General features: G+C 48.2%; 2 protein-coding genes across 2 annotated transcripts; both read left to right on the forward strand.

Moving 5' to 3' along the window:
• Positions 1-81: 81 nt before the first annotated feature.
• Positions 82-18234, forward strand: ZGRF1 (zinc finger GRF-type containing 1). The gene is made up of 25 exons (XM_071555424.1): positions 82-213; positions 1305-1418; positions 1530-1610; positions 1730-1786; positions 2197-2382; positions 2473-3138; positions 5537-5635; positions 6726-6870; positions 7641-8290; positions 9067-9205; positions 9631-9815; positions 9928-10115; positions 10687-10826; positions 10906-11052; positions 12027-12141; positions 12266-12525; positions 13751-13910; positions 14135-14212; positions 14292-14439; positions 15167-15294; positions 15567-15690; positions 16310-16486; positions 16619-16753; positions 17115-17376; positions 17973-18234. The coding sequence occupies exons 2-25, from the start codon at positions 1398-1400 to the stop codon at positions 18086-18088; spliced, it is 4407 nt and encodes a 1468-aa protein (XP_071411525.1). The 5' UTR covers positions 82-213; positions 1305-1397; the 3' UTR covers positions 18089-18234.
• Positions 18235-24289: 6055 nt separating this feature from the next.
• NEUROG2 (neurogenin 2) lies at positions 24290-24997 on the forward strand. The gene has a single exon (XM_071555064.1). The coding sequence runs from the start codon at positions 24290-24292 to the stop codon at positions 24980-24982; it is 693 nt and encodes a 230-aa protein (XP_071411165.1). The 3' UTR covers positions 24983-24997.
• Positions 24998-27187: the final 2190 nt, after the last annotated feature.

The raw sequence follows: 27187 nt of genomic DNA on the forward strand, positions 1-27187 counted from the left end.
GGGGGGGGCACACGTGACTTCCTCTCCCCCGGCGGGCGGCGCGGCGCGGTGACGTCACGCGTGGGCGCCGCGGCGGGAAGGTTGAAAGGGAAGCGGCGGCCGCCGCTCGGCTTTCGCTCCCCGGTCCCGCCTTGCTCGGCCCGGCCCGGAGCCTTGTTACAGTCCTTATCTCCGTCCTGACTCTGACTCTGACCCCGGTCGCGGGAGCGCTCGGTAGGAGCGGGGTGTTACCGTCGGGGTGCTGTCGCGGTCCCTCAGGGTTCCTCGGCCCTTCCTGCAGGGAATGCGGCGGGATGAGGGGCTGGAGGCCGCGGGTTTGGCGGCACCGCTGAGCCTGTGGCGTCCCGCCAGGAGTCAGGAGTAAAGGCTTCACTTGAGCCGGCTGCTCTGAAGGAGGAGCTCCATGTCCTCCAAGGGTGCCCATTCCCGAGGGTTTTCACCCTGTTCAGCACCCAGGGAGGTGGCACCCACAGGAAACAGCGCCAACCTTCCCCCCTGCCCTCTCTCTTTCCACCCTCCCTTCCTTCTTTTTTTCTCTTTCCCCTTTTCCTTCCCTCTCTCTTTCCCCTTTTCCTTACCTCTCTCTTTTCCCCCCTTCCCTCTCTCTTTCCCCCTTTTCCTTCTCTCTCTTTCCCCCATTCCCTTCTCTCTCTCTCTTCCCCCCTTTCCTTCCCTCTCTGTCTTCCCCCCTTTCTTTCCCTCTCTTCCCCCCTTTCCTTCCCTCTCTCCTTCCCCCCTTCCCTCCCTTTCTTTCTCCCTTCCCTCTCTCTTCCCCCCTTCCCTTCCCTCTCTCTTCCCCCCTTCCCTTCCTTTCCTCTCTCTTCCCCCCTTCCCTTCCTTTCCTCTCTCTTCCCCCCTTCCCTTCCTTCCCTCTTTCTTCCCCCCTTCCCTTCCCTTCCCTCTCTCTTTCCCCCCTTCCCTTCCCTCTCTCTTTCCCCCCTTCCCTCCCTTCCCTCTCTCCTCCCCCCTTCCCTCCCTTCCCTCTCTCCCCCCTTCCCTCCCTTCCCTCTCTCCTCCCCCCTTGTTCACATTTACTGTTCCTCCTTTCCCCCAGACTATTTTCAGACACACCTTATGATGTTTTTGAGGTGTAACGTTCACCGCCCGCAGGTTTGGGCTCAGGGGTGGCCCCTCTGCATTTCCTTCCTGTTTTACATGAACTGCACATGCATGGCCAGCTCCACACCTGTCACAAAACTATTCTGGGAACTCTGGGCCTGGTTTTTAACTGCAGGAAAACGTCTTTTGAAGGGAAAGCAGAACTGAACCTCTTTCAGTTTTTTGTCCATTCGTTTCTTTCACAGCTCTGGTGAGTTTTGTGGCCATTTCCCATCTCCCAGGCCCTGGGAGGATGTGGATGTTGGTGAAACCAACTCTTGGTGACTGTTGACAGAGCAATGGCCTCTCAGGAATTTACTGTAAGTGATTTTTAACACTCTGTGCAATTCTTAGCATTAAAATCCTGTAGCTGTTTTGTAATTTAAGTGTTTTCTTTCTTGTATTTTTCAACATTTTGCACGTTTGAACAGGTGTTATACACTCACCAAAAGACAAAAAAAGCAAAGACTTGGCAAGATGGAGTTCTGAAGATTAGAACTGGCAGGAATCAGGTGAAAACTCAGATTTGATACTCCTGGGTTTAATCCCAGCTGCTCCTGCTGGGCTGCCAGGGCAGTGCAGTTACTCTGTGGAACAAATGGTTATTTGAAATCCCCTTTTTCCATTGCAGGGCACTTTGTTTGATGACAAAGGGCAGTGCCTGGAGAGCATTTTTATAAAATCTCAGGTATGGTTTGTTTGGAGTTGCTGTTTTTATGCCTGACTGTGCTTTGTGTTTCAGTCAGCACTTGTTTGGTGACTAAAATAGTCATTTTTCTCGTGGATACAAAGCTCTGCTGCAGTGCAAAAATAAGGGAAAGGGAAAACAGCTCCTTTATTGATAAGTTTTGCTGTTTTTATGGAATGTTATTCCTTTGGGGCAATAGCAGTGTTATTGCAGTGATATATTAAATAAGTATCAGGTGGAGCTGAGTGCTGATCCTTTCTGGGATTTGTATTTATTTATATGGCATCTGTGATGCACTTGCTATAAATATATGGAATATTTGCTTAAGAGGCTGTATTTATTTGCAATTTCTATATTACTGTTCCTTCTCTATCACTGTTCTGTACACTCTGCTGCTCCCTCCTTTCCAGGTGGCTGCTGGAGACAATTTGGAAAGTGAAAGGTATTTGATCACCATTGAAGCAGTAAAAGTGAGTGAAGAACCTCTTGAAGCTCAGCCAAGGAAAGCAGAGCCTGCAGCTGTTGACAGAAATGGTGTCAAACCTGCTCTTCTGCCTCCCAGACATCTCCCTGTGGGCCTGAAAAGGAAGTTCACGGTGTGGTTTTGTTCCAGTGTTTGTGTCTGATGTTCAGCATTGGATTTCAACCAAATGTGGATTAATTTCAATATGAAATGTCTCTCCTAGGGGTTCCAAGTGCCACGCCAAGTGGAAAAGAAAACCCCAGGCCTGGAAGATGAGGAGCAAAGGCCTTTATCCAGGCAGGGCCAGGGGACTCTGCCAGCCCAGTTCTACATCAGCTCCCCCCTGTTTCCCACCATTCACAAGAGGGATGCAGACACAACTCTCTCTGCAGAGTTTCGGGAAGGTGGATGTGGGGAAAAGGACAGGGAACACCTGGCTGTGTCCTCACTGCTTCCAGCTCCATTCCTTGGCAGGTGTGAGGGGACAGACAAGCCAAACTCTGCTCAGCTGGCTGTGAAGCCCCAATCTCCCCACGTTACTGGGCAAACTGGTCCCAGGGCAGTGTCCCACAACATCAGGAGCACAGCACAGATCATTGCCCTTCTGAAGGCTAAACCAGCACAGGGACACACAGAACAAACCTCTGCAGCCACACCAAGTCTCTCCAGCTTCCAGGCATCAAGAAATGCAGATTTCTGTGGCCAGAAAAGCACAGCCCTACCTGCTTTGTCAGGCAACCCTGCCAAGGGACTTGTTCCAAATATTCAGCCCCTGCCTTTTGGAGAGGGAACTGTAAAGGATGGGAAGGACTGGAATGCTGAAATGCCTCTAAATTCAGCTGAAGAGCCTTGTGGTGAAGAAGCCACAGGACAGAGACAGCACAAAAAGGTAAATAATTTAAGTCAGGATTTACAAGAGCATTGCAACACAAATAGCTGCTTCCTACCTGAGTCCACCCTAAGCAGAGTGAGTGACAGTCAGTTTGCCCCATCCTCAGGTGACATTTCACCTTCAGCAAGCCCCATCACCTTGGAAAACAATCCCTGTGGATACAGGGAGCATTCAGGGACTCAGGATCTTAGGGAGAATTCAGCTGTGAGGATGCAGAGTGAGCTCCAGCCACAACAGAATCCAGAGGGAGTGCTCAGTGACCCAGAGCTCTGTGTGGATCCAACACTGACTGAGGCTGGAATCCTGCAGGAGGAATTAAGTTTGCATGGCAAGGACTGTAGTCCTGGTGCAGAACTGATGGAGGTGAACTTCAATCTGATGGAGACTTTTGATTTTAATGACACAGACAGTGAAGATGTGTGTGAGAGAGGTGTGGAGGAGCTCACTGAGGGAGAGGAGGTTCCACAGAGCCCAGACTGCTCAGAGGGAGAAGATGCAGCACAAAGTGCTGCTCAGAGACCTCATTCCTGCTGTGAAGGGGTGACAAACAGCCAAAATGAAGTCAAGTGTTCAACACTTGGCAAAGAGAATGATGGAAATGGCTGCACTGGGGGTGTTTTGTCTGAGCTTTGTGAGAACAGGAGAAATGCAGAAGACTCTGCAAACCAGACCAGAGCTGAGGTGGAACTTGTGGGTGATGGACACAACATAAGAGAGATTAATGCAGGTCAATTAAGTCTTGAAGCCACAAGCAATAAAGAGGATCTGGATGGCTGTGCAGCACTGACCCCTGATGGCACACCATGGCTGAGAATCCAGCACTCTGATCTTTTGCCTGGTGACACAAATGTTAAGGAATGTCACCCTGAAATTGGTATGTTGGAGACAACTGGAAGTATTTCAGGTGTTTCTCCCAGCAGAATCATTCCTGCCATGGACACAAACACTGCAGAAGGGGTGGCCCAGCCTGGATGCAGGGAGTCCCCACGTGCTGCCTCAGGACACTTCTGGGCTCCTGGGAATGATGACATTCAACCAGGCAGTCCTTTGCTGGCTCTGTCCCAAAAATCAGATCTCAGCAGTGGCTCATCCCAGTGTGTTGCAGAAGGCCATCTAAAGGTATTTGGCCTTTCACATAAGGAAGATGCTCTCAATTCCATGAGTTCTGTGCATCCTTTAGGAACAGGCCATTCAACTCCAGAGCCAACAAGAGCTGAAACAGAGTTGGAGAATGCAGAGGGCAGAAATGCCTCTCCTGAAGCCTGCAGAGGTGAAGGAGTAGGGCTGGATTGCCTGAAACACTCAGCAGTGGCTGAAAGTTCCTCAGTTCTCCCTGACCTGGTGAATGATATGGCTCTGCTGAGAGCTCTGACTCAACACAGCACAGCCTTAGAAAGCTTGCAAAAGATGGAGGAAAATAACAGCCTGCTCTGTGAAACAGAGACTTCCAAGGAGACATTTGAACCCCTTGTGAAAGATGAAGGTTAGGGCAGCTTCTGTTTTAAAGTGAATTCTGTGTGTACCTGTTTGACTTTGGTACTTCTCTCTCTTGGACAATCCATATTCAGAAATCATATTTCTTGAGTGATGTGTTATGGAGGTTGCCTCATGCAGTTTTTAGTGTTTCAAGTGACATTGTGAGCTCCAGGCTCTTTAGTTCACTTCAATCCTAACTGTGCAATTCATTACATGGGTGAGGTTGGTAAGCCCAGTAAATATTCAGATGTTTTCACGTTAAAAAAAAACCAGCTTTTGACTGTAACTCATTTTGCTTTTCCATCTCTTGTAGCTGTAACAGAGTTTACAGAAATGCCTTACCCAGAAAGTGTACAGGAATCTTCCTGTTCATACTTTGAGTCTTCTGGCCTTATGGTAACCCATTTTTGACTACATCTGTTTATCTGTACCAGAGAAATTTGTTTCCTACCAGGAAGAAAATCCTTGGTTAGAGGCATTGGTTATGAAGCAACAAACACAGGACCCTCTGGCCAATAAACATTCAGGAGGGCTCATGTCTGACAAGAATCTTAATGCAAATTGTAATATTTAGTTATGTTTAGTATCACATTAGTATGTCCTTCCCTGCCATTCCATTCCTAGGAATCTTAGCATTTGGGTTGAAATATCCTGGGAAATGTGGTTTTGGTTGATATTCCACATTGATTTTTGTCTAATGCTGTTAATATTCTTTCTCTTTCAATCTATCCAAAGCTTAAAGATTTTTGGGCAAACACAGTTTTTTATCCTGTCATGGATTGTCCTGCCTTCCAAATAAAAAGGCTGTAATTGAAATTATTCTTTTGCATAAATACAAGAGACTTCCTGGCTTAAGTTGTCATTTGAAATGGTTGTTAAATGGTTATACTGATTGGTTTTTTTATCCTTTTCTATGCAGCCCAACCACGTGGACAGTTTATTTCAGAAGGCAGAGCCAAATATTCTCCCAGTGGCAGCAGCCCAAGGAGCCCCTGGGACACCTGACTGGCAACCCAAGGTACTGTGTGAGGTGTCCTGAATAGTGTCTTACATTTCAGTAGTTTGCTGTTTGTAATATATTACAGTAAGTCCTAATAAAGTTTTAACCAGTCTCATAATGGGTTTCTCACCTTTTTTATCACATTTCTCTGTGGGAACTTTTCCAGGGAGTTTTACTCAAATTACAAGATAAAAAACCAGAGTTTTTTGTTTCTGCTCTGCAACTTTCAGCAGGTTATTTCTGTTGCATGTATGAAGAGCACAGTAGATAATTCCAGAGCAATATTTATTTCCAGTCAGTGCTAATTCCAGTGTGTTGTGTAGCCTGTGACATTCCAAGGCCGCCAAGTCAGGGGATCAGCAGTTGGTGAGGTGATGCTGAGAGCTCCCTGCTCCCAGCTGGAATGGCAGCAGCACCCAGAAAACATGGACTTGGCAGCTGAGACATTTTTCTCACCCCTGTTTTCAAGCAATTCTGGCCTTTCTGACTTCAGACAGGTAAAACATTAACTTGGTTTTGCCTTCTGTGATGAGTTTCACTCTGAAAAACAGAGGAGAAGCAGTTTCATTTCTAGCAAGTTCTTGCTCATACTTTTTTTTTGGTCAAGTCTCCAGGTTCCAGGAGTCTTCATGAGGATGAGGTTGATGTTATCAGAGAAGGGAATTTTCCAGTGAAATCTGATGTTAGCCAAGAGTCAGGAATAAACCAGTCCCGTAAGTGGAAGTCAAAGTTAAAGGGCAGCAATTGGCCTCCAAATTTCTGCATGACTTCTGTCCTTCCTGTGTCTTTCCCAGCTTTGGCATTCCATGTGTATCCTGAAATGCCACCATGGACAGTGTCAGGCTCACCTCCCCATTGTGACCCGAGACGAGCACAGTGGACTTCCTGGGAACCTGGCAAGGTGTGGATTCACTGGCTCTTCCATGGATTTTGGGCTTTATTTCCTGAGTGTTCCTGGCAATTTCTTATTTTTGAGGCTGCTTTATCTCAACTCTGAGAGACCCTTCAATTATTTAGAGTTAGGAGAGAGAGAGCAGGGACAGAAGAGCCATAATCAAGCTTTTTCTTTTCTAGTCATTGACTTAACAGGTTAATTCTTCATCTTTAGGTTTCATCAGAACTGACTCCCTTATTTGATCCAGACTCTCCAATTTCTCCAGCCTCAGGAAATGAGGAAACTTTTGGAGCCATCCAGGAGCCCCTGATCCATGGGATCTTACCAAGTGAACCAGAACTTCCAGATTGTTTTTTCAGTAAGAAATCACAGGTTATAAGTGCACTTTTACTGTATTTTAGCTGGAAAATCTCAGGATTTCTGAAGCACAGTGAGTTGTGCCTTCATAGACAGTTACTCTGCCAATTCTGTTCTCCTGAAAGAGACTTCAGTAGAGGAATTTTATTTTATAAAGAAAAATCAGTTTCTAGTTTGGGGAAAATAAAGGCCATAAGCTAAAGCTTCTGAGTCATATTTATGTTTTTATTTACCTGCTCTTAGTTTTCATCCAATCTCAGCTGGCCACTGACTGACTTCCAGGTGACACCTGTCAATGACTGTCACTGTTGATCATGAATTTAGTCAAAATGATGCTTTTTGGTACTAAAAGCTGATTTATCTGTGTTGTTTAGCATTAATTCCCAAGTTTGGGGGATGATCTTTCTGGAAAAAGGAGCAAATGTTTTCCAGCTGGGTGTTTTCCAGCTGTCAGTGATCCACCAAAACTATCAAAGTAATGGCCTCCAAAACTCAGTCATTTTTAATTTATTGTCTTTTATACAAGTGGAGTGTCTGCATAATACAGGGATTTAAATACAGGGATTTAAAAGAATTAAAATTCATTAACAGAATTAATTAATTAATTAACAATCCTGGTGTGTGCAGATTGAGTGTGGCACTGCACAAGGATGATGCAGAGAGCAGAGGGCAGGATGTCAAAGGAAGAACTCAGAATTCTTATCTTTCTGTCCATCTGAAGTGCCATCCTTAAGTGCTGCAGGTTGTTTATAAGATGTGTTTGCCCTTCAGGAGGGGAGAAATCCAGCTGTCCAGAGGAATGCAGCTTCCCAGGATTCAAACCCCCGAGGAAAGCACGGACTCCGTTTGTCACCCTTCCTGCTGCCCAGGAGATTCCTGGTGTGTTTTATCCCACTGACAGGGAGGAGGTGCAGCAATCCTTGGGCTCTTCGGGAGGCAATTTATGCCTCGAACCCCTGGAATTTCCCGTGAGTGGTCCTGGCCCTGAGGACAGGAATTCTGAGCCCTCAGTGTTTTGGGAGGACACCGAGGATGAACAAAGGGAACCTGTGCTCCCTGATGGGACTTCCCAGTGCAGACAAAGCAAGTGGCTCAAGTATCAAAACAGTGCTGGGTGTGACTTGATCCCTGCAAACAGCGAGGACGGGGAAGAGACCGGTGACATCTGTGCCCAGAGCATCCTTGGAATGCTGCTGGATGCCACTGGAGAGAGCGGAGCTGGGGATCCACGTGCTGCGGGCTCTGCCCCTCTGCTGCCAGCCGGGATTGTCCCTGGGGAATGCTGTGCGAACAGCACCGCCCTGGAACGGAGTCCAGACGGGAAGGGACTTTCTCTGCACTTCCCTCGGGCCCCTTTGGCTGCGGCGACACAAAAGGTGTTGAGTCACCTGAGCTGCCACGCTGGAACAGGAGAGGGCCAGGTGTGTAACTGTGCCAGCAAATGGGGTTGTTAGAAGTGGCAGGAGCACATTTTTCCAACCAAAGTAACTGCATTTCTCTGATTTCCTGCGAGATATTATCAGTGAGATGGGGTGAAATGGTTCTCCCCACGTAGCAACACAAAAGAGTCTCAGCTGCTGGTGTGTTTTTTGAAGTGCTGGGACTAGTCATTTGTCAAGGTAATTCCAGGCACACCCGGTGACAGACTGAGGTAAAATAAATTTAGATGAAATAAAAGCTGTTGGGCTGTTTTGTCATCTGTAATTGGTAAAGAAGTGTTTGCACGGAGGGTTTTCCTTAATTCTGGTATCAGCATGGTTTTAGTCAACACAGTTGCTTCAAAGCATAGTCTCTGACTTGAAAATATTACAAATTTCTTCAGTTTTATTTGTGGAAAGGTAAGTCATGGCATTGAATAAGTACTGATTAAAAAATAATATATATATGTATGTGTGTGGTACTGGCTCCCCAGCCTTGTACTACCTTTGCTCCATTTTCACCTGGTTAATTCTGTACAAAAATGCTGTTAAAAAGGAGTTTGTGTGCTCCTTCCCTGTGCCCAGTGATGCAAAACATAATTCTCAATTACATAATTCACTCTGCAGCCTTTGGAATTCCTATTATAAATGCAGGCTGTTTGTCAAAGGGCAAATTTTAACCTCAGGGTAAATCCTGAATGGCAGCCCCAGCTCTAAGGCTGTTTTTCTCACTCAGGGTCTTGCAAGTTTTAATGCTTTGCTTTTCTGGGTTGTTTTAGGACATAACAATTTCTGAGTTGTCCTTTCCTAATGTGGACAAAGTGAAATGTGCTAATCTTCCTAAAAGGAAGGTTTCCATCCCAGCTGTGTTCCAGTCTCACATTCACTACAAACAGGTTTTTAAGGCTGCTCTGACAGGTAAGTCTGACACCATGTTATGGAAAATGCTGTCATTTTTCAACAGTGTATTTCTGAACCTTCACAAAGCAGGATAAGAGGGACAAAAATCCTTAACATCAACTATTTGAACAACTGGGTGCATTTTTTTATATATAAACTGAAATACATTCGGTCTATGCCCAAAATTGCAAAGACAAACCAAAAGAACAGCACACAACTGTGTAACCTCATGCCTGTTTTACAGTCTTAAGATTCCTAAGGGTTTTTTCCTACAATATGTGAATACCACAGCAGGTTCTATGGTTTCTTTTAGGCCTCAGATTAACTATTTTGATTTAGGACTGAAATCTTCAAATGAAAATATATTTGTCTGAATGTCCTGTGCCTGTGTAAACATTTCAAGGCTGCACTAATTGTTCCTTTATTCTCCTTTCTCTCCCAAGAGCAATTGAACATCCTGCTGTTTGAGCTGTCCCAAAGGTTGCACAGTGCTCTCTCCAAAGTGGATATATCCTTTTACACCTCAGTGCAGGATGGGCAGAGCCAGAGCCAGGGGAGCTGCGTCCCACTCTGCAGCCACATGCACCCTGCTAAGCTTGTCATGGTTAAAAAAGAAGGTCAAAACAAGGTGCTGTTCATTCCCTGTGTGTTCCCAGTTTTGGGAGAGAGTGCTGGCCCCCTGCTTTCCTTTTCTATTTGCTTTAGTGCTCATGGTCTTTTCTTTCCCCCCTCCCCTCCAGGGCCGTTTGTTCTATGCCTGTGACGCCCCCAAAGCTGAGCAGTGCTCGTTCTTCAAGTGGATGGAAGATGTGAGCCCCACCCAGACCAAAGCCAGAGCCAGTGCAGTGCTCCATGACATCAAAAGCATTGGGACATACCTCAGAAGCCAAAAGATTGCTCTCTATGAGGAATGCCAGCTTTTGGTGAGGTATTCCTGAAACCCTGTGCACTTGGCTGGAGTGCTCTGTGAATTCAGGGTTTAGAAATGCTCCATTAGCTCAGGATTTCACAGCATTTCACAGACATCTTCTCTCTGTTTCAAGAGGCTGCAGTTCTGCAAACACATCTGAGAGCCCACTTAGAGAAGCAACAATATTTGTAGCAATGGCATTTCTTTTTAGCAAGAATCAAAGCTGCTTACCAGCAACTTAAGTCCCTTTGAATTCTTGTTGCCTTTGAATTCTGCCTTTGAATTCTTGTTCATTTAAACTTTACTAAGAGAATTTGATTTATTTTCTTCAGGATTCTAATTTTAACATTAGAAGTTGTATCAGTTTTATTCTGTTCTGCATCACTGTAGAGGAAACAATTATGGTTGAATATGAGAAGTATTTTGCAGTCAAGAGAAATGTGTTTAAAACTTGTTAATGTACAAGATGATGAGTAACCACCATGATCTGTATAATTTGGTCCAATCTGTGGAGTTTTCCTATTTTTGGTGCTGAATCCAAAACATGCCAATTGTTTACATGCTTTTCCTTCTAATTACAATTTCACAGGAAAGCCTTTGAAATTCAAACCCAGAGGTACAGTAAGTTCAAGAAATTTATGAGTAGTCCTGCCAGCTTAGATGGTGACTCCAAACCCAAATTATACCTCAAATTAAGCAAAAAGGAGCATTCCTCTTTCTATAGCAAAGGTAAGCACTCCTTAAGCATCAGATTTCAAAGGTGGCAGTAGAAGCAGCTTATGAGAACTCTATTTTTTTATTATTACAGATGATATTTGGGTTGTTTCCAAGACTCTGAACTTTGAGCCCTTGGATACTTTCATTGCAAGCAGTGCTTTCTTTGGACCATCCTCCAACAATGAAATAGAATTGCTGCCACTGAAAGGCTACAGTCCCTCCAACTGGAGAGCAAACAGTGAGTTGGACACCAAATAATTCAGAATTGTGGGAATCAACTATGGAAAAATCCAGCCAGCAGTGAAGAATGAGATTAGAATTTCTCAAATGCCAGACATGGTTTCATTCACAGTAGTTTTTTCCCTTGTATCTTTGAATATGTATTTTGAGTACAGAACTTAATGCAATTACACCTGGAGAGTACTTGGTACATTCTAAAAAGGAACATAATCTAAAGAATGTGGAAAATAATATAATATAGAATGCAAGTTTGACTGTCAGAATGTAAGTAACAGGAATATCTTGTTACTGTTCTTGAAAAACAAAATACAGAAACCCCAAACAACTCACTATGGAAAAGAAAGAAAGGAAGAAAGAGAGGGGAGGCAGGAGAGGGGAGGAGAGAGGAGGCAGGAGAGGGGAGGAGAGAGGAGGCAGGAGAGGGGAGGAGAGAGGAGGCAGGAGAGGGGAGGAGAGAGGAGGCAGGAGAGGGGAGGAGAGAGGAGGCAGGAGAGGGGAGGAGAGAGGAGGCAGGAGAGGGGAGGAGAGAGGAGGCAGGAGAGGGGAGGAGAGAGGAGGCAGGAGAGGGGAGGCAGGAGAGGGGAGGAGAGGGGAGGAGAGAGGAGGCAGGAGAGGGGAGGAGAGAGGAGGCAGGAGAGAGGGGAGGAGAGAGGAGGCAGGAGAGAGGGGAGGAGAGAGGGGAGGAGAGAGGAGGCAGGAGAGGAGGGAGGAGAGGAGGCTGGAGAGGAGGCAGGAGAGGAGAGAAAAGACAGACAGATAAATAGATACCCATGTATTAAATCTGTGATTTTGCAAAAGTTTTTTTGTTTTGCTGTTGAATTGAGCAAAAGTTTGGGGGTTGTTTTGTTTCTTAAATGAAAGAGATAAAGTCAGGTAATTACTCTTGGCATTTTAGAATTCATCTATTTAGCTGATTTGAAGTCTTGGTTCATTTAATTTCCCTCTAATTTTGTTTTTTTGTGGCCTTCTCAGTGTGTGTTCATGCCTTGCTGGTTTGTAATGCCAGTGGTGAGCTGGCATCCTTAAGGAACATGGAGGAGCACTTCAATCCATCCACATTACCCCTAATCCCACACCTACTGAAAATGTAAGTTTCTGTTCAGTGAGGAGATGGTGAATCCTCAGCGGTTCAGTGTTGGCTCACTGAGACCATCAGAACCAAGAGATACAAACTGTGTTATATCACAGCTTTCAACTGTTGTTTTCTGCAGGGATTTTCACTCTGAAAATGCTGCTAAAAGAGTGAACAGAAGGAAGTTCACTCCTCCTGCCATGAGCCTGAGGAGCTCGGTGCTGTCTGGCCCCGTCAGCGCTGAGGTGGCGCTGGGACTGGCTGGGGAGCTGATCCAAAGGTTCTCCCTGAACGCGGACCAGGCGGCGGCGCTGACCGACATCGCCCACATGGTGGGCTCGAGTGGGGGCCCCACACCAGGGGAGGGGCAGCACCCCTGCCCCATCACCATCATCCAAGGTATACACCAAACTGCTGGGAAATGTGCTGCCACTCCATCCTGGCCAAGAGGCTGATTGATGTGGAATGCCAGGGTTAAGGGAATATCCCCGGGATAGAAGAGTAGACTTGTTTACTTCATCAACTTAAAGGCACATTCAGTGTTGACTTACTTTAAATTTAGCCCCAAAGATGAGCTTGAACAAACATCCTCTGTGTGTGGAATATCCTTATAAACTCCTTTATAACAGTGTTCTCCTCACCTCCTTCACGTATTTCCTGAAAATTAATTTCTGATAATGGCCTTGGCATGACACATCTATTCTGTCAGCATAGAGCTTTTCATCCCTGAATTTCCATCCTGCCTTTTGCAGGATTTCACACAAGTACCAAGTTTTTTCCTAGAAATATCTGTACACAGAGTGATTTAGTAGCTCAGTTGGTTAAAACTTGGTTGTAACAATGCCAAGGTCATGGGTTCAATCCCCTGTGTGGGCCACTGACTGAAGAGTTGGACTCGATGGTCCTTGTGGGTCCTTCCAACCCAGAATAGTGTGTGACTCTGTGATCAGTATCTCCTGCCTATTTCCTTTGACATTAAAATATGCTTAATCATTATGTAATTTTTTTCTATTAATGTTATTCCTTGCTGGTTTGTACTTCCTCCTGTCTTTGTTTTATCCCTCTACAATATGTATAAAAAGCCAATAACATCTCAGTTCAAAGGTTTTTTAAAATCAGCTTTATGGCAGCTGCTTTCCAACACTAAGTTTTCAGATCCTGACAAAGTAAACACATTGACAATAATGACATTCCCAGTACAGACCTTCCTACCTGAGCTTTTGTCAGGCAGTCAGGCCTGTTAATCTAGTTAAAATTAATTATTGCCAAACAACCATCTCTTCAATTCCTTATTCTGAGCACATGGTTGAGGGATGTGGGTTAAAAAGTATATATTATTTAATGTATGGATGAGAGTCCTTAGCAAGTAATGTATGTATTCTGTTGGAAAATTCAGGAAAAATACTTCAGCTTCCCCTCTTCTCTAACCTTTTATCAACTTCTTGCAGGCAGTAAGTGCTCAGTGTAAGGTAACTGGTTGCCCCTGGTCACTCAGAGCTGCTGAAGGAAGCCCAGGCAATGTTTTTACAGCAATCACAAAATAACTGAATTTATAACAACTGACTAAAATTCTCTAGGAATTTTCAACTTGTAACTTTGGCTTTTTCTTCCAAAATACCACCAGGTGTTTTTGGAGCTGGGAAGAGCTACCTGCTGTCTGTGGTGATCTTGTTCCTGGTGCAGCTCTTTGAAAGCAGTGAAGCTACAGAGGGCCCAAGGCCAACCCCGTGGAAACTCCTGATTGCTTCTTCCACCAATGTTGCTGTTGACAGGATCCTGCTGGGGTGGGTTCCTGAGGCTTTTAGACTCTCCTCCAAAAATAATAATAAACATGGTTAAGATCAATGTGTTGGTATTACAAGACTGTGGCCCGAGTTACTTCATCTGGTTAATGGCAGGGATTTGTGTCCTTAAGTGTTCTTGATGTGTCTTTTAAAACCCCTTTTCAAGTTTTCAAAATGTCTTTTTCCATTTCTGTAACCTCTCTATCATCTCTTTTTCTTTGAAGCCTGCTTGATCTTGGATTTGAGGATTTTATCAGGGTGGGAAGTATTAGGAAAATCACCAAAGCAATTCTTCCCCATAGGTAAGAAACTTGTTCTTTATCTTTCTGAACACTGTTATTTTCAGTCACTGTAATGCCTGTTACAACACCTTTTTTGAAGTTTACATGCAGGCTCAGGGAATGACAACGAGCAGCTGAAAGAGCTGCTTGCTCTCCTGAAAGAAGATTTAACTCCAGCTGAAAAAATATATGTCAGGAAGAGTATTGAGCAGCACAAACTGGGCACCAATAAAACCATCCTGCAACAGGTACAGTCCAAGAGATGGGATGGCAAAGTGGGGATTCCTTGTGTCTCATCCACAAAATGCAGCACATGGAAACTGGGAATTCCCTCTCACACCTGCCAAGCTCCTGGTTTTGGAAAATGAAGTGTTAGGTTTGATTCCACAGGGAGAGCTTAGTGTCTTACCTGTGTAGGACTTCTCTGAGTTGAACTTGCAGTTGTTTTTTAGTGGTGTGAGACAGAAACCCTTTTTGACCTTGATTTCAGTTTTATTCAATATTACTAATCTAGTTTGCAAGGTGAAGAGAGAAAAAGTTCTGAGCACAGCCAGTCTGCACTGTCACCTTGGGACTAAAATTTATGTAGTCATAAAGGTTTAAAAGATAAAGACTAAGCTAAATCTATCCTGGAGTTGTGTGTCAACTGCCAAGGGGATTTCAAATATATTCCCAGCAACTTTTCATCAAAGTATTGCCTTTTAAGATTACTACTTTCTGTATAAAAATGATTTCAATTTCTGGTCTTTCCAGTGATTTTTCCTCAGTCCTAGACAAGGAAAGTCACAGCTTGTTGTGGAGGAATTGTAACAAAGCAGATCTGAGCAGTTTGTTGAGCACCAGTGAGCAGGAGACAGTGTGTAGAGGACTAAAGATAAATTGAGGTGTACTCACTGCTGTGGTTATGTACTGCACAGAGATGAACTGTGAAAGGATCTTAACCTTTTGTGTCCCCATTTCCCCCTCCCTGTGAAGGTCAAAGTGGTTGGAGTGACCTGTGCTGCCTGCCCCTTCCCCTGCCTGAATGCCCTCAGGTTTCCTGTGGTGATGCTGGACGAGTGCAGCCAGATGACTGAACCTGCTTCTCTCCTTCCCATCGCCAGGTACAGCCCCCCTGTGGTGACTCAGCAGGGACACACCTCCCAAAAGTGCCAAACTCCACATCCTTTTAAGCACATGAACCCCAAGGTCTCACCTTAGAGAGCAGGAAGAGCAATTTTAAATTGAGGTCCAGCCTCAGATGTTGTTACACTCTGGGAAGATGGAGAAGGGAGGCTGATGGAAACAATGTGACATAAACACAGCACACACACGGGGGTTGGTTATCAACAGTTTAACATGGTTTTTAGAACTTTTTACTTGTTTTTTCATTCAGGTTTCAGTGTGAAAAGCTTGTCCTTGTTGGAGACCCCAAGCAATTGCCACCAACTATTCAAGGGTCTGAGAGTGTTCACGAGCAGGGATTGGAGCAGACTCTGTTTGACAGGCTGTGCTTGATGGTGGGTACTGCCAACCACACCTTTGAAGGAGGGGGAACTGCAGGTCCATTGAAGTCACTGGGAAAATTCTGGACCAGAGTTTCAGATTGCTAATTATCATGGAATCATAGAGTGGTTTGGGTTGGAGGGACTTTAAAGATCACCCAATCCCTGCCATGGTGGATTCACCATCGGATGGAGGTTTTTAACCTGAGATTGGCCGTGGCACTGAGTGCCATGATCTGGTCAAGGGACTGGAGTTGGACCAAGGGTTGGACTTGCTGATCTCAGAGGTCTTTCCCAACCCAATCCATTCTATGATTCCATGTATAATGACACAATCCCTGCACAGGAATAGCCAATTCCAGAGAGAATAATCAGGCATTGGAATGGGCTGCCCAGAGAGGGGGTGGATTCCCCATCCCTGGAGGTTTTTAACCTGAGATTGGCCGTGGCACTGAGTGCCATGATCTGGTAAAGGGACTGGAGTTGGACCAAGGGTTGGACTTGATGATCTCGGAGGTCCTTCCCAGCCCAATCCATTCTGTGGGCGGGGACACCTTGCACTGGGCCAGGTTGCTCTGAGCTCCATCCAAACTGGCCCTGAACACTCCTGCTCACCCTTTGTCCTTACCTTCAGGGCCACAGAGCGATCCTGCTGCGCACACAGTACCGCTGTCACCCCGCCCTCAGCGCCATCGCCAACGAGCTCTTCTACGGGGGGAACCTCATCGATGGCGTTTCTGAGGAGGACAGAACTCCCTTGCTGCACTGGCTCCCAACACTGTGCTTTTATAGTGTTAATGGCATGGAGCAGGCAAGTTCTTGGACATTTCTTAAATATATTTCTTATATAAAGAAACTCAATATTGTACTTCTCCCTCCATTCTATTCCTTTCTCCATTCTGTTTGTGAGACTCAGTTTGGAAATGTTTTTCCCTCTTTCCAGATCGAAAGAGACAACAGCTTCTATAACATGGCAGAGGCTCATTTTACAGTCAAGCTCATCCAGTCTCTCATTGCCAGTGGAATAGAAGGAGCTGCTATTGGTGTGATTACTCTTTATAGATCACAGATGTATAAGGTTTGTGCAGTGCATCATCAATAAAGAAGTTTCTCTAAATGTATTTGTTCTAAACACAGGTTTCATTTCAACTAGGAAGAATGAACTAGAAGTGAGAAACAAATGCTGGGTGGGTGGTTGGCCATAATTGTTCTTTGGTATTAAAGCCATTTTGTTCTTTGGTATTTAAAAGCATTTTTCCCTATAAAATTAATAAAAATATTACATCAAAGAATTATTAGGAAATATACTTTCAATTTGTTTTCCCTCCACGCTGAACTCCCCAGTGTCTGAGTTCATGTGCAGGCTCAGATTTGTTGGGTGCTTCCTCAAGGCAAAGGGCTGACTTTGAGTAGTCCCTTCCCTGTTCCTTTGCCCACAGATTCAGACGTTGCTCAGTGGGGTTCCCTCCGAGGCCTTTGAGGTGAAGGCTGTCCAGGTGTCCACCGTGGATGCTTTCCAAGGTGCTGAGAAGGAGATCATAGTCCTGTCGTGTGTCAGGACGAGGCATTTCGGGTTCATCGACTCGCACAGGAGGATGAACGTGGCACTGACCAGGGCCAGGAGGCACCTGCTGATTGTGGGAAACCTGCCCTGTCTGAGCAGGAACAGGCTGTGGGGAAGGGTAATTCACCACTGCAAAGGTAAGAGCTTCTTTTCCAGGGTTTGGGAAACTGTGCAGCTCATCTTTAATTAAGCTCTGCATAATACACTTCATACCCTGAGATGAGCTCAGTTGGTTCAAACTTGGTTGTAACAATGCCAAGGTCATGGGTTCAGTCCCCTGTGTGGGCCACTGACTGAAGAGTTGGACTCGATGGTCCTTGTGGGTCCTTCCAGCTCAGAGTGTGTGTGTATAATATGTCCATAAAATACATAAAGTATGTGGTATGCATACTATATAAACCAGTATGTTTACTACATATAAAATCTAATTATTAATAATTATTACATATCAAATATATGACAGGAAAATCCAAGTTGCACATTTGCAGCTTTACCTACAAACTTTTTACACTCAAAGCTTATTTTTTTATGCATTAATTGGACTTTACCTACTTGGTTGACATCAAAGAAAGCATCTTGTGTTAGTGGCTGAACCCTGACGAGCCATTTTCCAAGGAGAAATATCCCAGCCAGTGGATACTCTGGGGGAAATAGATGTTGGCATTGCCAGGGCTGATTCCATCATGGATGCTGTAAAGAGAGATGTCATTCTCCTGTTTATTGCTGTTTTTAGGAAGGGAGAATGGATTACAAAATGCAAACCAGTGCGAGCAGCAGCTCAATGACATCCTGAAGTGCTACTTGGAGGAACGGAAGGACGAGGAACAGAGGAAAAAAAAAGAAAAATAAATGTGTGCCTATTTTATGCATATTGTTTGACTATAAAAATTATCATAAATTATTATTTATTTAATGTGGTGTGTTTGTTTGTATCTCATGTACTGATACTTCTGTTTGACCGTGTTTATCTGAGTAAAACTGAATAAAGTGACTTTATTTGCTTGATAACAGAAAGTGAAGTGACTTTATCTGCTTAACAAGTTGAAACCCTGTTATGGTCTCAAAGTACCTGATTAGTGTTATTTCATGATTCTTGAGATTGAGTAATATATTTTAGAACAGTTTTCTCACCTTGCATAGTTAAAGTATCTAATTAGTGTTATTTCATGATTCTTGACATTAAGTAACATATTTTAGAATGGTTCTTTCACCTTGCATAATTAGAGACAAAGTATCTAATTAGCATTATTTCATGATTCTTCAGAATAAGTAACATATTTTAGAACAGTTCCCTCACCTTGCATTGTTAGACAATATATCTAATTAATTTCATTATTCTTGAGATTAAGTAACGTGTTTTAGAACAGTTCCCTCACCTTGCACAGTTAAGAGACTTGTCACATCCAAGGAAGGAGCTGGGTCACAATAATTAAAAGATCCCTTTACCAAGCTCTGGGGCAAACCCCAGAGCACCCCAGAGAGCTGGACAGAGACTTGTCTAAGGGCATGGACTGCCAGGACAAAGTGGAATTGCTTGAAACGACAGGGAGTGGGTTTTAGATGGGATATTTGGGAGAAATCCTTCCCCGTGAGGGCAGCGAGGCCCTGGCACAGGTTCCCCACAGAAGCCCCGCCTGCCGCACCCCTGGCGGTGCCCAAGCCCAGCTTGCACGGGGCTGTGCACACCCTCCCGTACCAGCAGGTGCTGTCGCCGCTGCCAGGCTCCCAACCCACGGAGAATTCCCATTTTTCCTGCCCCTTTTCCCGATCCCGGACACTTTTTCCCTGTGGATCTCCCCCCACCGCCGCCGCCAGGTGGCGCCGCACGCCCGCCCGCCCGGCGGAGGGAGCCTGGCCCGGTGATCCGCCCCGCGCGCCGCCACCGCCGCTGGGCTGAGGGGCCGCAGCACCGCCCGCCCTGAGGGGGACCCGCGGCTCCCTCCGCGCTGAATAGCGCCTTCAAATTACTCCTGACACCTCTGTCCCGGCTCCCTAAAATCTCAATCAACAAGCCATTAGAACTCGACGGGAGTAAAACTAAATCCTCGTTTAAGTGTATTTATCCGCTCTCTTTTCTCTCTTTCAAATGCTAAATCCATTTCAGCATATGCCCCTTCTTTCTCTCGCCTTTCTCTAAAGACTGGCAGCCCGCACTACTCTTGTAAATATGAAAGATGCTAATCATATGACATATCACGTCTCAGTCGGAGCCTGGAATAAAGCCTTGAGATTTGGGATCATTGCCTCCAGACAACAGCTTCATCAGCCGGAAAGTTGGGTTTTTTTCTCCTTTCCTTCAACTCTCAATCCCTTCTTTGTCTGCGGGAAAATGCAGCCAACTCGAGCCACCCCGGCCATATGGTTCACTCTGTGTTTTCTTAGTTGAATCCTGAATTGTTTGTGACTTGCGAGGGGGTTTTTTTTAGGGTTGGTTCTCTTTTTTTTTGTTTTTTTTTGGAAGTGTGTATAAAGACATAGAAGAGGCTGCCGGGACCAAGGCGGCTCCAGGATAATTCCATGTTCTTCCCGTGTTCCCTTCACACACTCCTCACCACACAGCCAAAAACCATAAACCCACAGACACCCTACATACCAATAACCCTTTCCAGCTATCCAGTGTTTTTTTCTGGGCAAAAACATCCAGGTGTTATTCCCTTTTTCTAAGCAAAAACATCCAGGTGTTATTCCCTTTTTGGGGGCAAAAACACCCAGGTGGTTTTCCCTTTTTTGGGGCAAAAACACTCAGGTGGTTTTCCCTTTTTCTTAGAAAAACCATCCAGGTGTTATTCCCTTTTTTTGGGGCAAAAACATCCAGGTGGTTTTCCCTTTTGGGGGGCAAAAACACTCAGGTGGTTTTCCCTTTTTCTGGGCAAAACACTCAGGGGCTTTTCCCTTTTTCTGAGCAAAACCACCCAGGTGTTATTCCCTTTTTCTGGACCAAAACACTCAGGTAATTTTCCCTTTTTCTGAGCAAAAACACCAAGGTGTTTTTCCCTTTACTCAGAGTTATTGCTCCCTAGCAAATCCATTCTAGAAATGCCTGGACTGAAGAAGCCCCCAAGTATTTTGAGCAAAGAAAAGTGGCTTTTAAGACCTGTCTAAATGAGGAGCTGAATGAGTTGGGCACACCCCAGTTTGGATATAACCCCCCTGGTTGATACCGAGCCTGCCAAATTTTCTTTCTCTCTTTCCTAACACCCCCCTCCCCTCTACTCCTTAAAAAAAAAAAAAGGCCCTTTCACCAAATCATTAAATTCTACAGAGGTGGTCAAGCTAGTCCTGCTTTTCAGGCGCTGGAGAAAGAAAAGGGTCCTTGAAGTTTAGAAGATGCCCAAGGAAAACTCATTGAATGACATCAAAAGAATGAGTTTCCATAGCTGTTGAAGCACGAGAGCCGTGTAGCTGCACAAAGGCGGGTTGGGGCAGTGGGACTGTCCCACTGCTCTATCCCAGCACAATTGGGTCACTGAAATAGGGAATTAATTACCATTGGAGAGTGGGCAGCCCATTCACCACTGGCTGAGTTTTATTAAACGCCAATATAAATAACAAAACAACTCTTGTGGCTGCACTATTCCTACACGCCAAAGGAAGGATTATGTTGGGGATTAACATCTTAAAGTCTATGAGACTTTCTGACTCAAGGCTCGGAGCTGGTAATCGTATTTGTCTCCTGGTTCAGCGATTAGTGCTCTCCCTCGCGCACCTTCGCCTGGATGGCCAATGTCCCTTTTTGCAGGCACTGGGTTTTTCACACAATCGGCTGTTCTTTTCCCCACATCTATAGAAAAGAATAAGAAAACTGAAGCGTGTTCACGCGATCCTCAAGCTTCTTCTCTTCTTCATGGGAAAGGAAGGCACCGGCGGCCTTTTTTCACAAGGGAGGGAGGCAAACCCTCTTGGGGGGGAAGCCCAGGACGGCAAAATCGCTCCGCAGTCCTGCACCTGCCATGCAAATCTGCCGGGAACAATCGGCCCCCAACGAGGGGCTCGTCTGCCCGCGCTGGGGCGAGCCGGGCAGCGCCTCTGGGGGAATCCCTCCTCGCCTTGATCCCAAACCCCCAAAGGGTTGGTGCCCCTGGGGATCTGGGTCCTCCTCCCGCCCCTCTCTGCAGCACTTCTGGCTGCGTGCACAGAAGGTTCGGGAAGGACCTGAATCGGCTGAACTCTGAAGAGCCATTTTCCAAGGAGAAATATCACAGCCAGTCGATACTCTTGGGGGAATACGGGGAAATACGGGGGACACGCACTGCAGTTTTGATTTCTGCCCTCCAAAGAGCATCCTGGTAACCCTGCTGGATTTGGATATACCACGTCCCCCCCGTTTAAGAACAGAATCATCCCGCTTGCAGGGTTTGTGGGTGCCGCATAGGGCTGAGCACCCCAGGATTCAGGGTACCTGATACCCCAAACCTGGGGTACCCCAAACCCTTGGGATGCCTCAGGCCGGGTGGGCGTGAGGGAGGCAAAGCTGGGAGGGGTCAGCCCACCCTGTCCTCAGAGTTTTGTCCTCCCGGGATGTCGTGCCCCCGTTCACCTGGGGAAGGCCGGCCATTAACGCCGGCTCTCAACTTGTGAGGTCGACGTGTGGATGGGCTGTGCCCAAAGGTCTCTCAGCAACACAGACCCTAAACTTTTAGGGCTATCGGGTCGCCTCAGAGTTCAATCTTCTTATAGCAAACAAAGCCTTTCTGAAGGTCCCCCCCTCTCCCCCACACGAGCTCAGCGTCCTTTATTTCTGGGCTGTGTGATAAGCTTAAATCATTGTGCTCCCATTTCTTGATCGTTGCCTACTTCGGGCTTTTGTTCCCCTAAAGTAGGATTGAGTCTGGCAAAGGGGCTGAAGTTGAACAGTTTGACCCTTGGAGGACAGTTCAGGCGGTGGGCAGCAGTGGCAGCAGCGTTCCCGCTCCTGATCCCACTCCCTCTCCCCCCGCCGCCCACTCTCCCCATGCTCTCAGCCCAGCAGCTCAGCCCTTGCTCTGCCCACAGACCACACAAGCACCTCTGGAGGGTTTGAGGACTCGGTCACCTCGTGCTCAGTCCTGAGGAGAAAACTGCTGCGTCGCTGGGGCTGGCAGCAAGAGTTGGGCTGAACCCCAAAAGGGCACCACAATGGGTTGTGCATCTCCAGCATCGCCTCTGCCTCACCGCTCCATCCCTCTGCCTCGCCTCTCCATCCCTTTGCCACACCTCTCCATCCTTCTGCCTCACCTCTCCATCCCTCTGCCTCACCTCTCCATCCCTCTGCCACACCTCTCCATCCCTCTGCCTCACCTCTCCATCCCTCTGCCTCACCTCTCCATCCCTCTGCTTCACCTCTCCATCCCTCTGCCTCACCTCTCCATCCCTCTGCCACACCTCTCCATCCCTCTGCTTCACCTCTCCACCCCTCTGCCTCGCCTCTCCATCCCTTTGCCTCGCCTCTCCATCGCTCTCCCTCGGCAGTTGGAGGGCAGAAATCTTGGCAAAAGGGATGGTGACGGAGGGAAGGGCTGGCCCTGTCACAGGTGACTCCACTTTGCGCTTTAAGGGGCTGAGAAAGAAATTAAGTCCTTTTGTGTCACTGTCCCGGGATGCCGAGGGGACCTGCGCGTCTCCCGTTTTTCACAAGGAGGCGATGGCAGTGCTAAAATGTCTCATGGAGTCACGGAGATGCTTTAATTGAGGCAGCCGCCCGGCTGCCACCGCTCCCGCAGGGACTGACACGGGGGCCACCAACTCAGTGGGCAGCGAGAGCGAGAGACTCATTTGCGTGCGAGTTCCCGGTGTGCTCAGTGAGGTGTTTGTGGGGACTGTGGCTCTCTCACCGGTTTGGGGCTTTTCTACCAGTTGCAAATAAAATCCTGTTCCAAAGCCTGACTCCCCTAAAGTGCCTTGGTGAAGGTATTTCTGCAAGGGGAGGACACTGCACCAGGGTTTTAGTTTTCTAAGTCCTCATCATCACTTCTTTGACAAGGGAATGGAGTGACAAGGGGGAATGGCTTCACACTGACAAAAGGCAGGGTTAGATCGGATTTTAGGAGAAATTCTACCCTGTGAAGGTGGTGATGCCCTGGCACAGGTTGCCCAGAGAAGCTGTGTCTGCCCCAACCCTGCAAGTGTTCAAGGCTAGTCTGGATGGGGCTTGAAGCAACCTGGGGTAGTGGGGGAGTTGGAACAAGATGATCCTTAAAAATCCCTTCCAAGACAAACCATCCCGTGATTCCTCCCAGGGAGGGCTGGAACAGGAGTGAGAGAAATCAAGATTTTTCCAAGTGAATTGAGAAGTTGATTTGGTTTTTTGTTTTTGGGGGGTTTTGGTTTTTTTTTCATAAATTCTCCTGTCTCTGTTAGTTGTTATTTGACAGCACGGAGTAGCCGCATCCGGGGGTAGCCCGACAGCATCTCTCCCCACAGCAAGCCGCGTATGAACTGTACACCTTTACACCGCGCCCGCGTCTCCCCAGAAGGCGCAATCCGCCCGGGAACGGGGAGATGCTCCATCCTATCCCCTCCATCCCATCCCGGCTGCCGGCGGGGCCAAGCCAAGCGGCTGACAGGGCAGCCGGGCTGCGGTCGCACGCGTGGCGCGGGGATTGGCCGCCCGCGCCCCGCGGCCCCCCCGCCTCGCTGCGCCGCTCCCCCCCATTCATTAATAAATTAGCGGCACGCTCCAGCCGAGCGCGAGGCGCCGCTGGGGCCCCAACGGGAGGGGACGGCCCGGGGAAGGGGGGAGCGGCGGCGGCGGCGCCCCCGACAAGAGTCGCGGGCGGGGCGAAGTGGGGAGGGGGGACCCCGGGGGTAGGTTTGATTGTTCCCCGCGGGGTATATAAGGGGTGTTAAGGAGGGTCGTGTGCCAGACACGCAGCCCCGACGGGCCCCGGGCGCCGCTCCCGCCGCACGCCCGCACGGCCCCGGGGCGCGTGCCAGCGACGCGCCCCCCAAACCCGCCCCTCCCCAATCCCCCGCGCTTCGGCCCCCACGACCCCCGCCCCGCTCCGTCAAACCGGCGAACCGTCAAAGCGCCGGTGCTTTGCCCGGTGCTGCCCCGTGCAGCCGCCCCGAAGGATGCTGGTGAAGGCGGAGGTCCTGGCGCCGCCCGCCGAGGACGAGCTGCTGCTGCTGGGGCTGAGCTCGCCCGCCCCCTCGCCCTCGCTGCCGTCCAGCGCCGAGGAGGAGGAGGAGGAGGAGGAAGAGGAGGAGGAGGAGCTGCGCGCCGCCCCGCCGGCGCGCCCCGTGGAGGCTCCGTGCGGCCGCGGGCTGCGGCGGGCGGAGGGGAAGCGGCGGCCGGGGCGGTCCCGGGGCGCCCCGCGGGCGGCGCGAACGGCGGAGACGGCGCAGCGCATCAAGCGGAGCCGGCGACTCAAGGCCAACAACCGGGAGCGCAACCGCATGCACAACCTGAACGCGGCGCTGGACGCCCTGCGCGACGTGCTGCCCACCTTCCCCGAGGACGCCAAGCTCACCAAGATCGAGACGCTGCGCTTCGCCCACAACTACATCTGGGCGCTCACCGAGACCCTGCGGCTGGCCGGGGCGGCGCGGCTCGGCCCCGACGGGGCGGCGGGCGTGGGGGTCCCCGCCGAGGGCAGCCCCTCGCCCGCCTCCTCCTGGAGCGGCGGCGCCGCCAGCCCCGCGCCCTCCGCCTCCCCGTACGCCTGCACTTTATCGCCCGCCAGCCCCGCCGGATCCGCCTCGGACCCCGAGCACTGGCCGGGCCGCTTCGCCCCGGCGCCGCCGCTGCCCCGGCGCTGCCTCTAGCACGGCCCGCCGGGCCCGGGGCTCCCCCTGGGGCGGCAGCGGCCGTGGCCGCGGCATCTGCCCCATTCCCAGGGCAGGGAGGGCTGTGGGAACGGCACCTGCCAAACCAAACTTTCCGTCTTTCTCTCTCTCTCCGATGTGCACTTTGTCCAGTTTTCCCAGATCTGTCACCGCGGGGCTTTTGTGTGTCCCCCCCCTTTCCCTGCTCCCCCCTTTGCCATCTGTCCCTTATGATTTATAGGCGGGAGGGGGGGTGGAAAGCGAGAAAAAAAAGTAAATTGTTTTGTTAGGGGTCCAGGTTAGAAGTCATTGTATAATTTGTAGGCTTTGTGAGGGCTGAATGCAAGCGTGGAAATTTAGGCTGAACTCTCTATCAAAAGGGAAAAAAAAAGTCAGGAGGGGGGGAATGGGGAAGGATCTCCTCATACATTATTTATTTCGACCTTTAGGGGACAAGGAACTCCCCCCTTCTTTCAGGAGATTAAAAATAAATCAACAGACTGAAAACCTCAACAGACACGGAACATTACAACGATCAGCCACACACGTGTTCACATTTATTTATTATAAAGACAGATTTCATGGAAAATATGTATTTTTTTGTATAATTTACAGAGTTTATTCTAGTATGTATTTACAGCTGAAGAGCAAAGGGATTGTCCTTGTGATAAAATATAAATAAAAAGCTCTAATTTTCGTACCTTTGGGGTTGCTGCTTTTTCTGCTTTACATGACAGCGATCGGGAATTACGGGATTGGGCCTGTCGTGTCTCTGGTGAAACCGGGGTCTGGTGGCAGCTGATGCCACTTACACCGGGTCCATGGGCAACAGCTTCGTCAGGAAACTGCAAGAAACACATTACACATGTGTATATACATGTACATATATATATTTAGATGTGTATACTGTCATTGGAAGTTAACTGAGCCTTTACCTTTGCCTCTGGGCACAGAAGATGCTGACAGCAAACGTGGGATGGATGGATGGATGGATGGATGGATGGATGGATGGATGGATGGATGGATGGATAAACAGTTATCACGCTTTTTCAGGCTGATGGATTTCACCAAGAAGGCCATAGGAAATAAATGTTACCGAGGAAAAATTGTGTGAGTTTAAAGAGGACGAATTTCCTTTCTCTGCCTCTCTGAGGGATGGATGAATCCCAGGGCTCTTGCAATTCCAAGGGGTTTGGTTCAGTGTGCACAGCACATGGCCAGGGATGTCATCATGGAGGGGGATGCTGGAGGCCGCCTGGACCCTTCAATCATCGTCCCCATGCACCCGGGAGCACTTTGTGACTTCTGGGTACAAACACCTGGAAATCATTAAAAACCAGCAGAGGCGTCTGAATGTATTAATTAAATAAAATGCTCAGCTCGTGAATCCCGCCCGGTGCCCTCGGGATCCTGGGAGCGTGAAACTCGGCCCTCGGAGCGACGTCCGCCAAGAGAGGGGGGAAGAAATAGAGAAAAAAAAAGCCCAAAATGTGTGAAAAGAGAATTAGTGAAATTAGGTTAGGCCAATAAACCACGCGGGGGTCCCCCAGCCCCGCAGCCTCGGGCGAGCAGCGCTATCTAGCCTGATCTATTGTTTCCCCTCCTGGCAGGGGGGTTATTGTGTGATAAATAATTCCCTAAAAAAAAAAAGTGGGGACATTTGCATAATCACTGCTTTGATGTGGCCAGCAAGATGAAGCTGTGTCCCCCCAAATCTGCCACGGGCCAGGAGGAACAAAACAAGAGGGAGCCTTTGACGGCGCGGGCGGTGTGTGGGGCAGCCCGTCGGGAGCGGGTTTTTCACTCTCACTCTCTTTTAACGACCCCTTTTAATGATTAAACTCCAGGAATGCCAAAAAGAAGCCGAGAGCCTCACTCGCCCTCTCCGTCTTTTCTGGTCGGGGCTCATTGTCCTTCCCAGTTTCTCTCCCGCTTTTAAGAGGCGCTGGAGTAGGTGCCTTTGGCTCTTCAAAAAACTAGGGTGGATGGGATGCACTTCTCTTTCAGTGGTGGAGCCAAGCAGGAGCGTGAGGGACATCCCGGGTGGCTCAGCACTGGGATGCTCCCTCCACTTGTCCTCGGAGAGGGATGCTGCTGCTTGCCAGGTGCGTCATCCTGGAGGGATTTCCCTCCATCGCAGGTACAGACAGGAGCAGGAGCAGCCCTATCCCGCTGGGGCGTTGGCAGGGGGAACTACCGTGGGAA

This window comes from Pithys albifrons, chromosome 5 (genome assembly GCF_047495875.1).
Source record: "Pithys albifrons albifrons isolate INPA30051 chromosome 5, PitAlb_v1, whole genome shotgun sequence".
Classification (NCBI taxonomy): domain Eukaryota; kingdom Metazoa; phylum Chordata; class Aves; order Passeriformes; family Thamnophilidae; genus Pithys; species Pithys albifrons.

Bases quoted from the DNA above. Each gene is read 5' to 3' on its own strand.
- ZGRF1 (XM_071555424.1), top strand. From the start codon at position 1,398: ATGGCCTCTCAGGAATTTACT. The intron at 1,611-1,729 runs GTGAAAACTCAG...TTTCCATTGCAG, and splicing joins TTAGAACTGGCAGGAATCAG to GGCACTTTGTTTGATGACAA. The intron at 2,383-2,472 runs GTGTGGTTTTGT...TGTCTCTCCTAG, and splicing joins GCCTGAAAAGGAAGTTCACG to GGGTTCCAAGTGCCACGCCA.
- NEUROG2 (XM_071555064.1), top strand. From the start codon at position 24,290: ATGCTGGTGAAGGCGGAGGTCCTGGCGCCGCCCGCCGAGGACGAGCTG.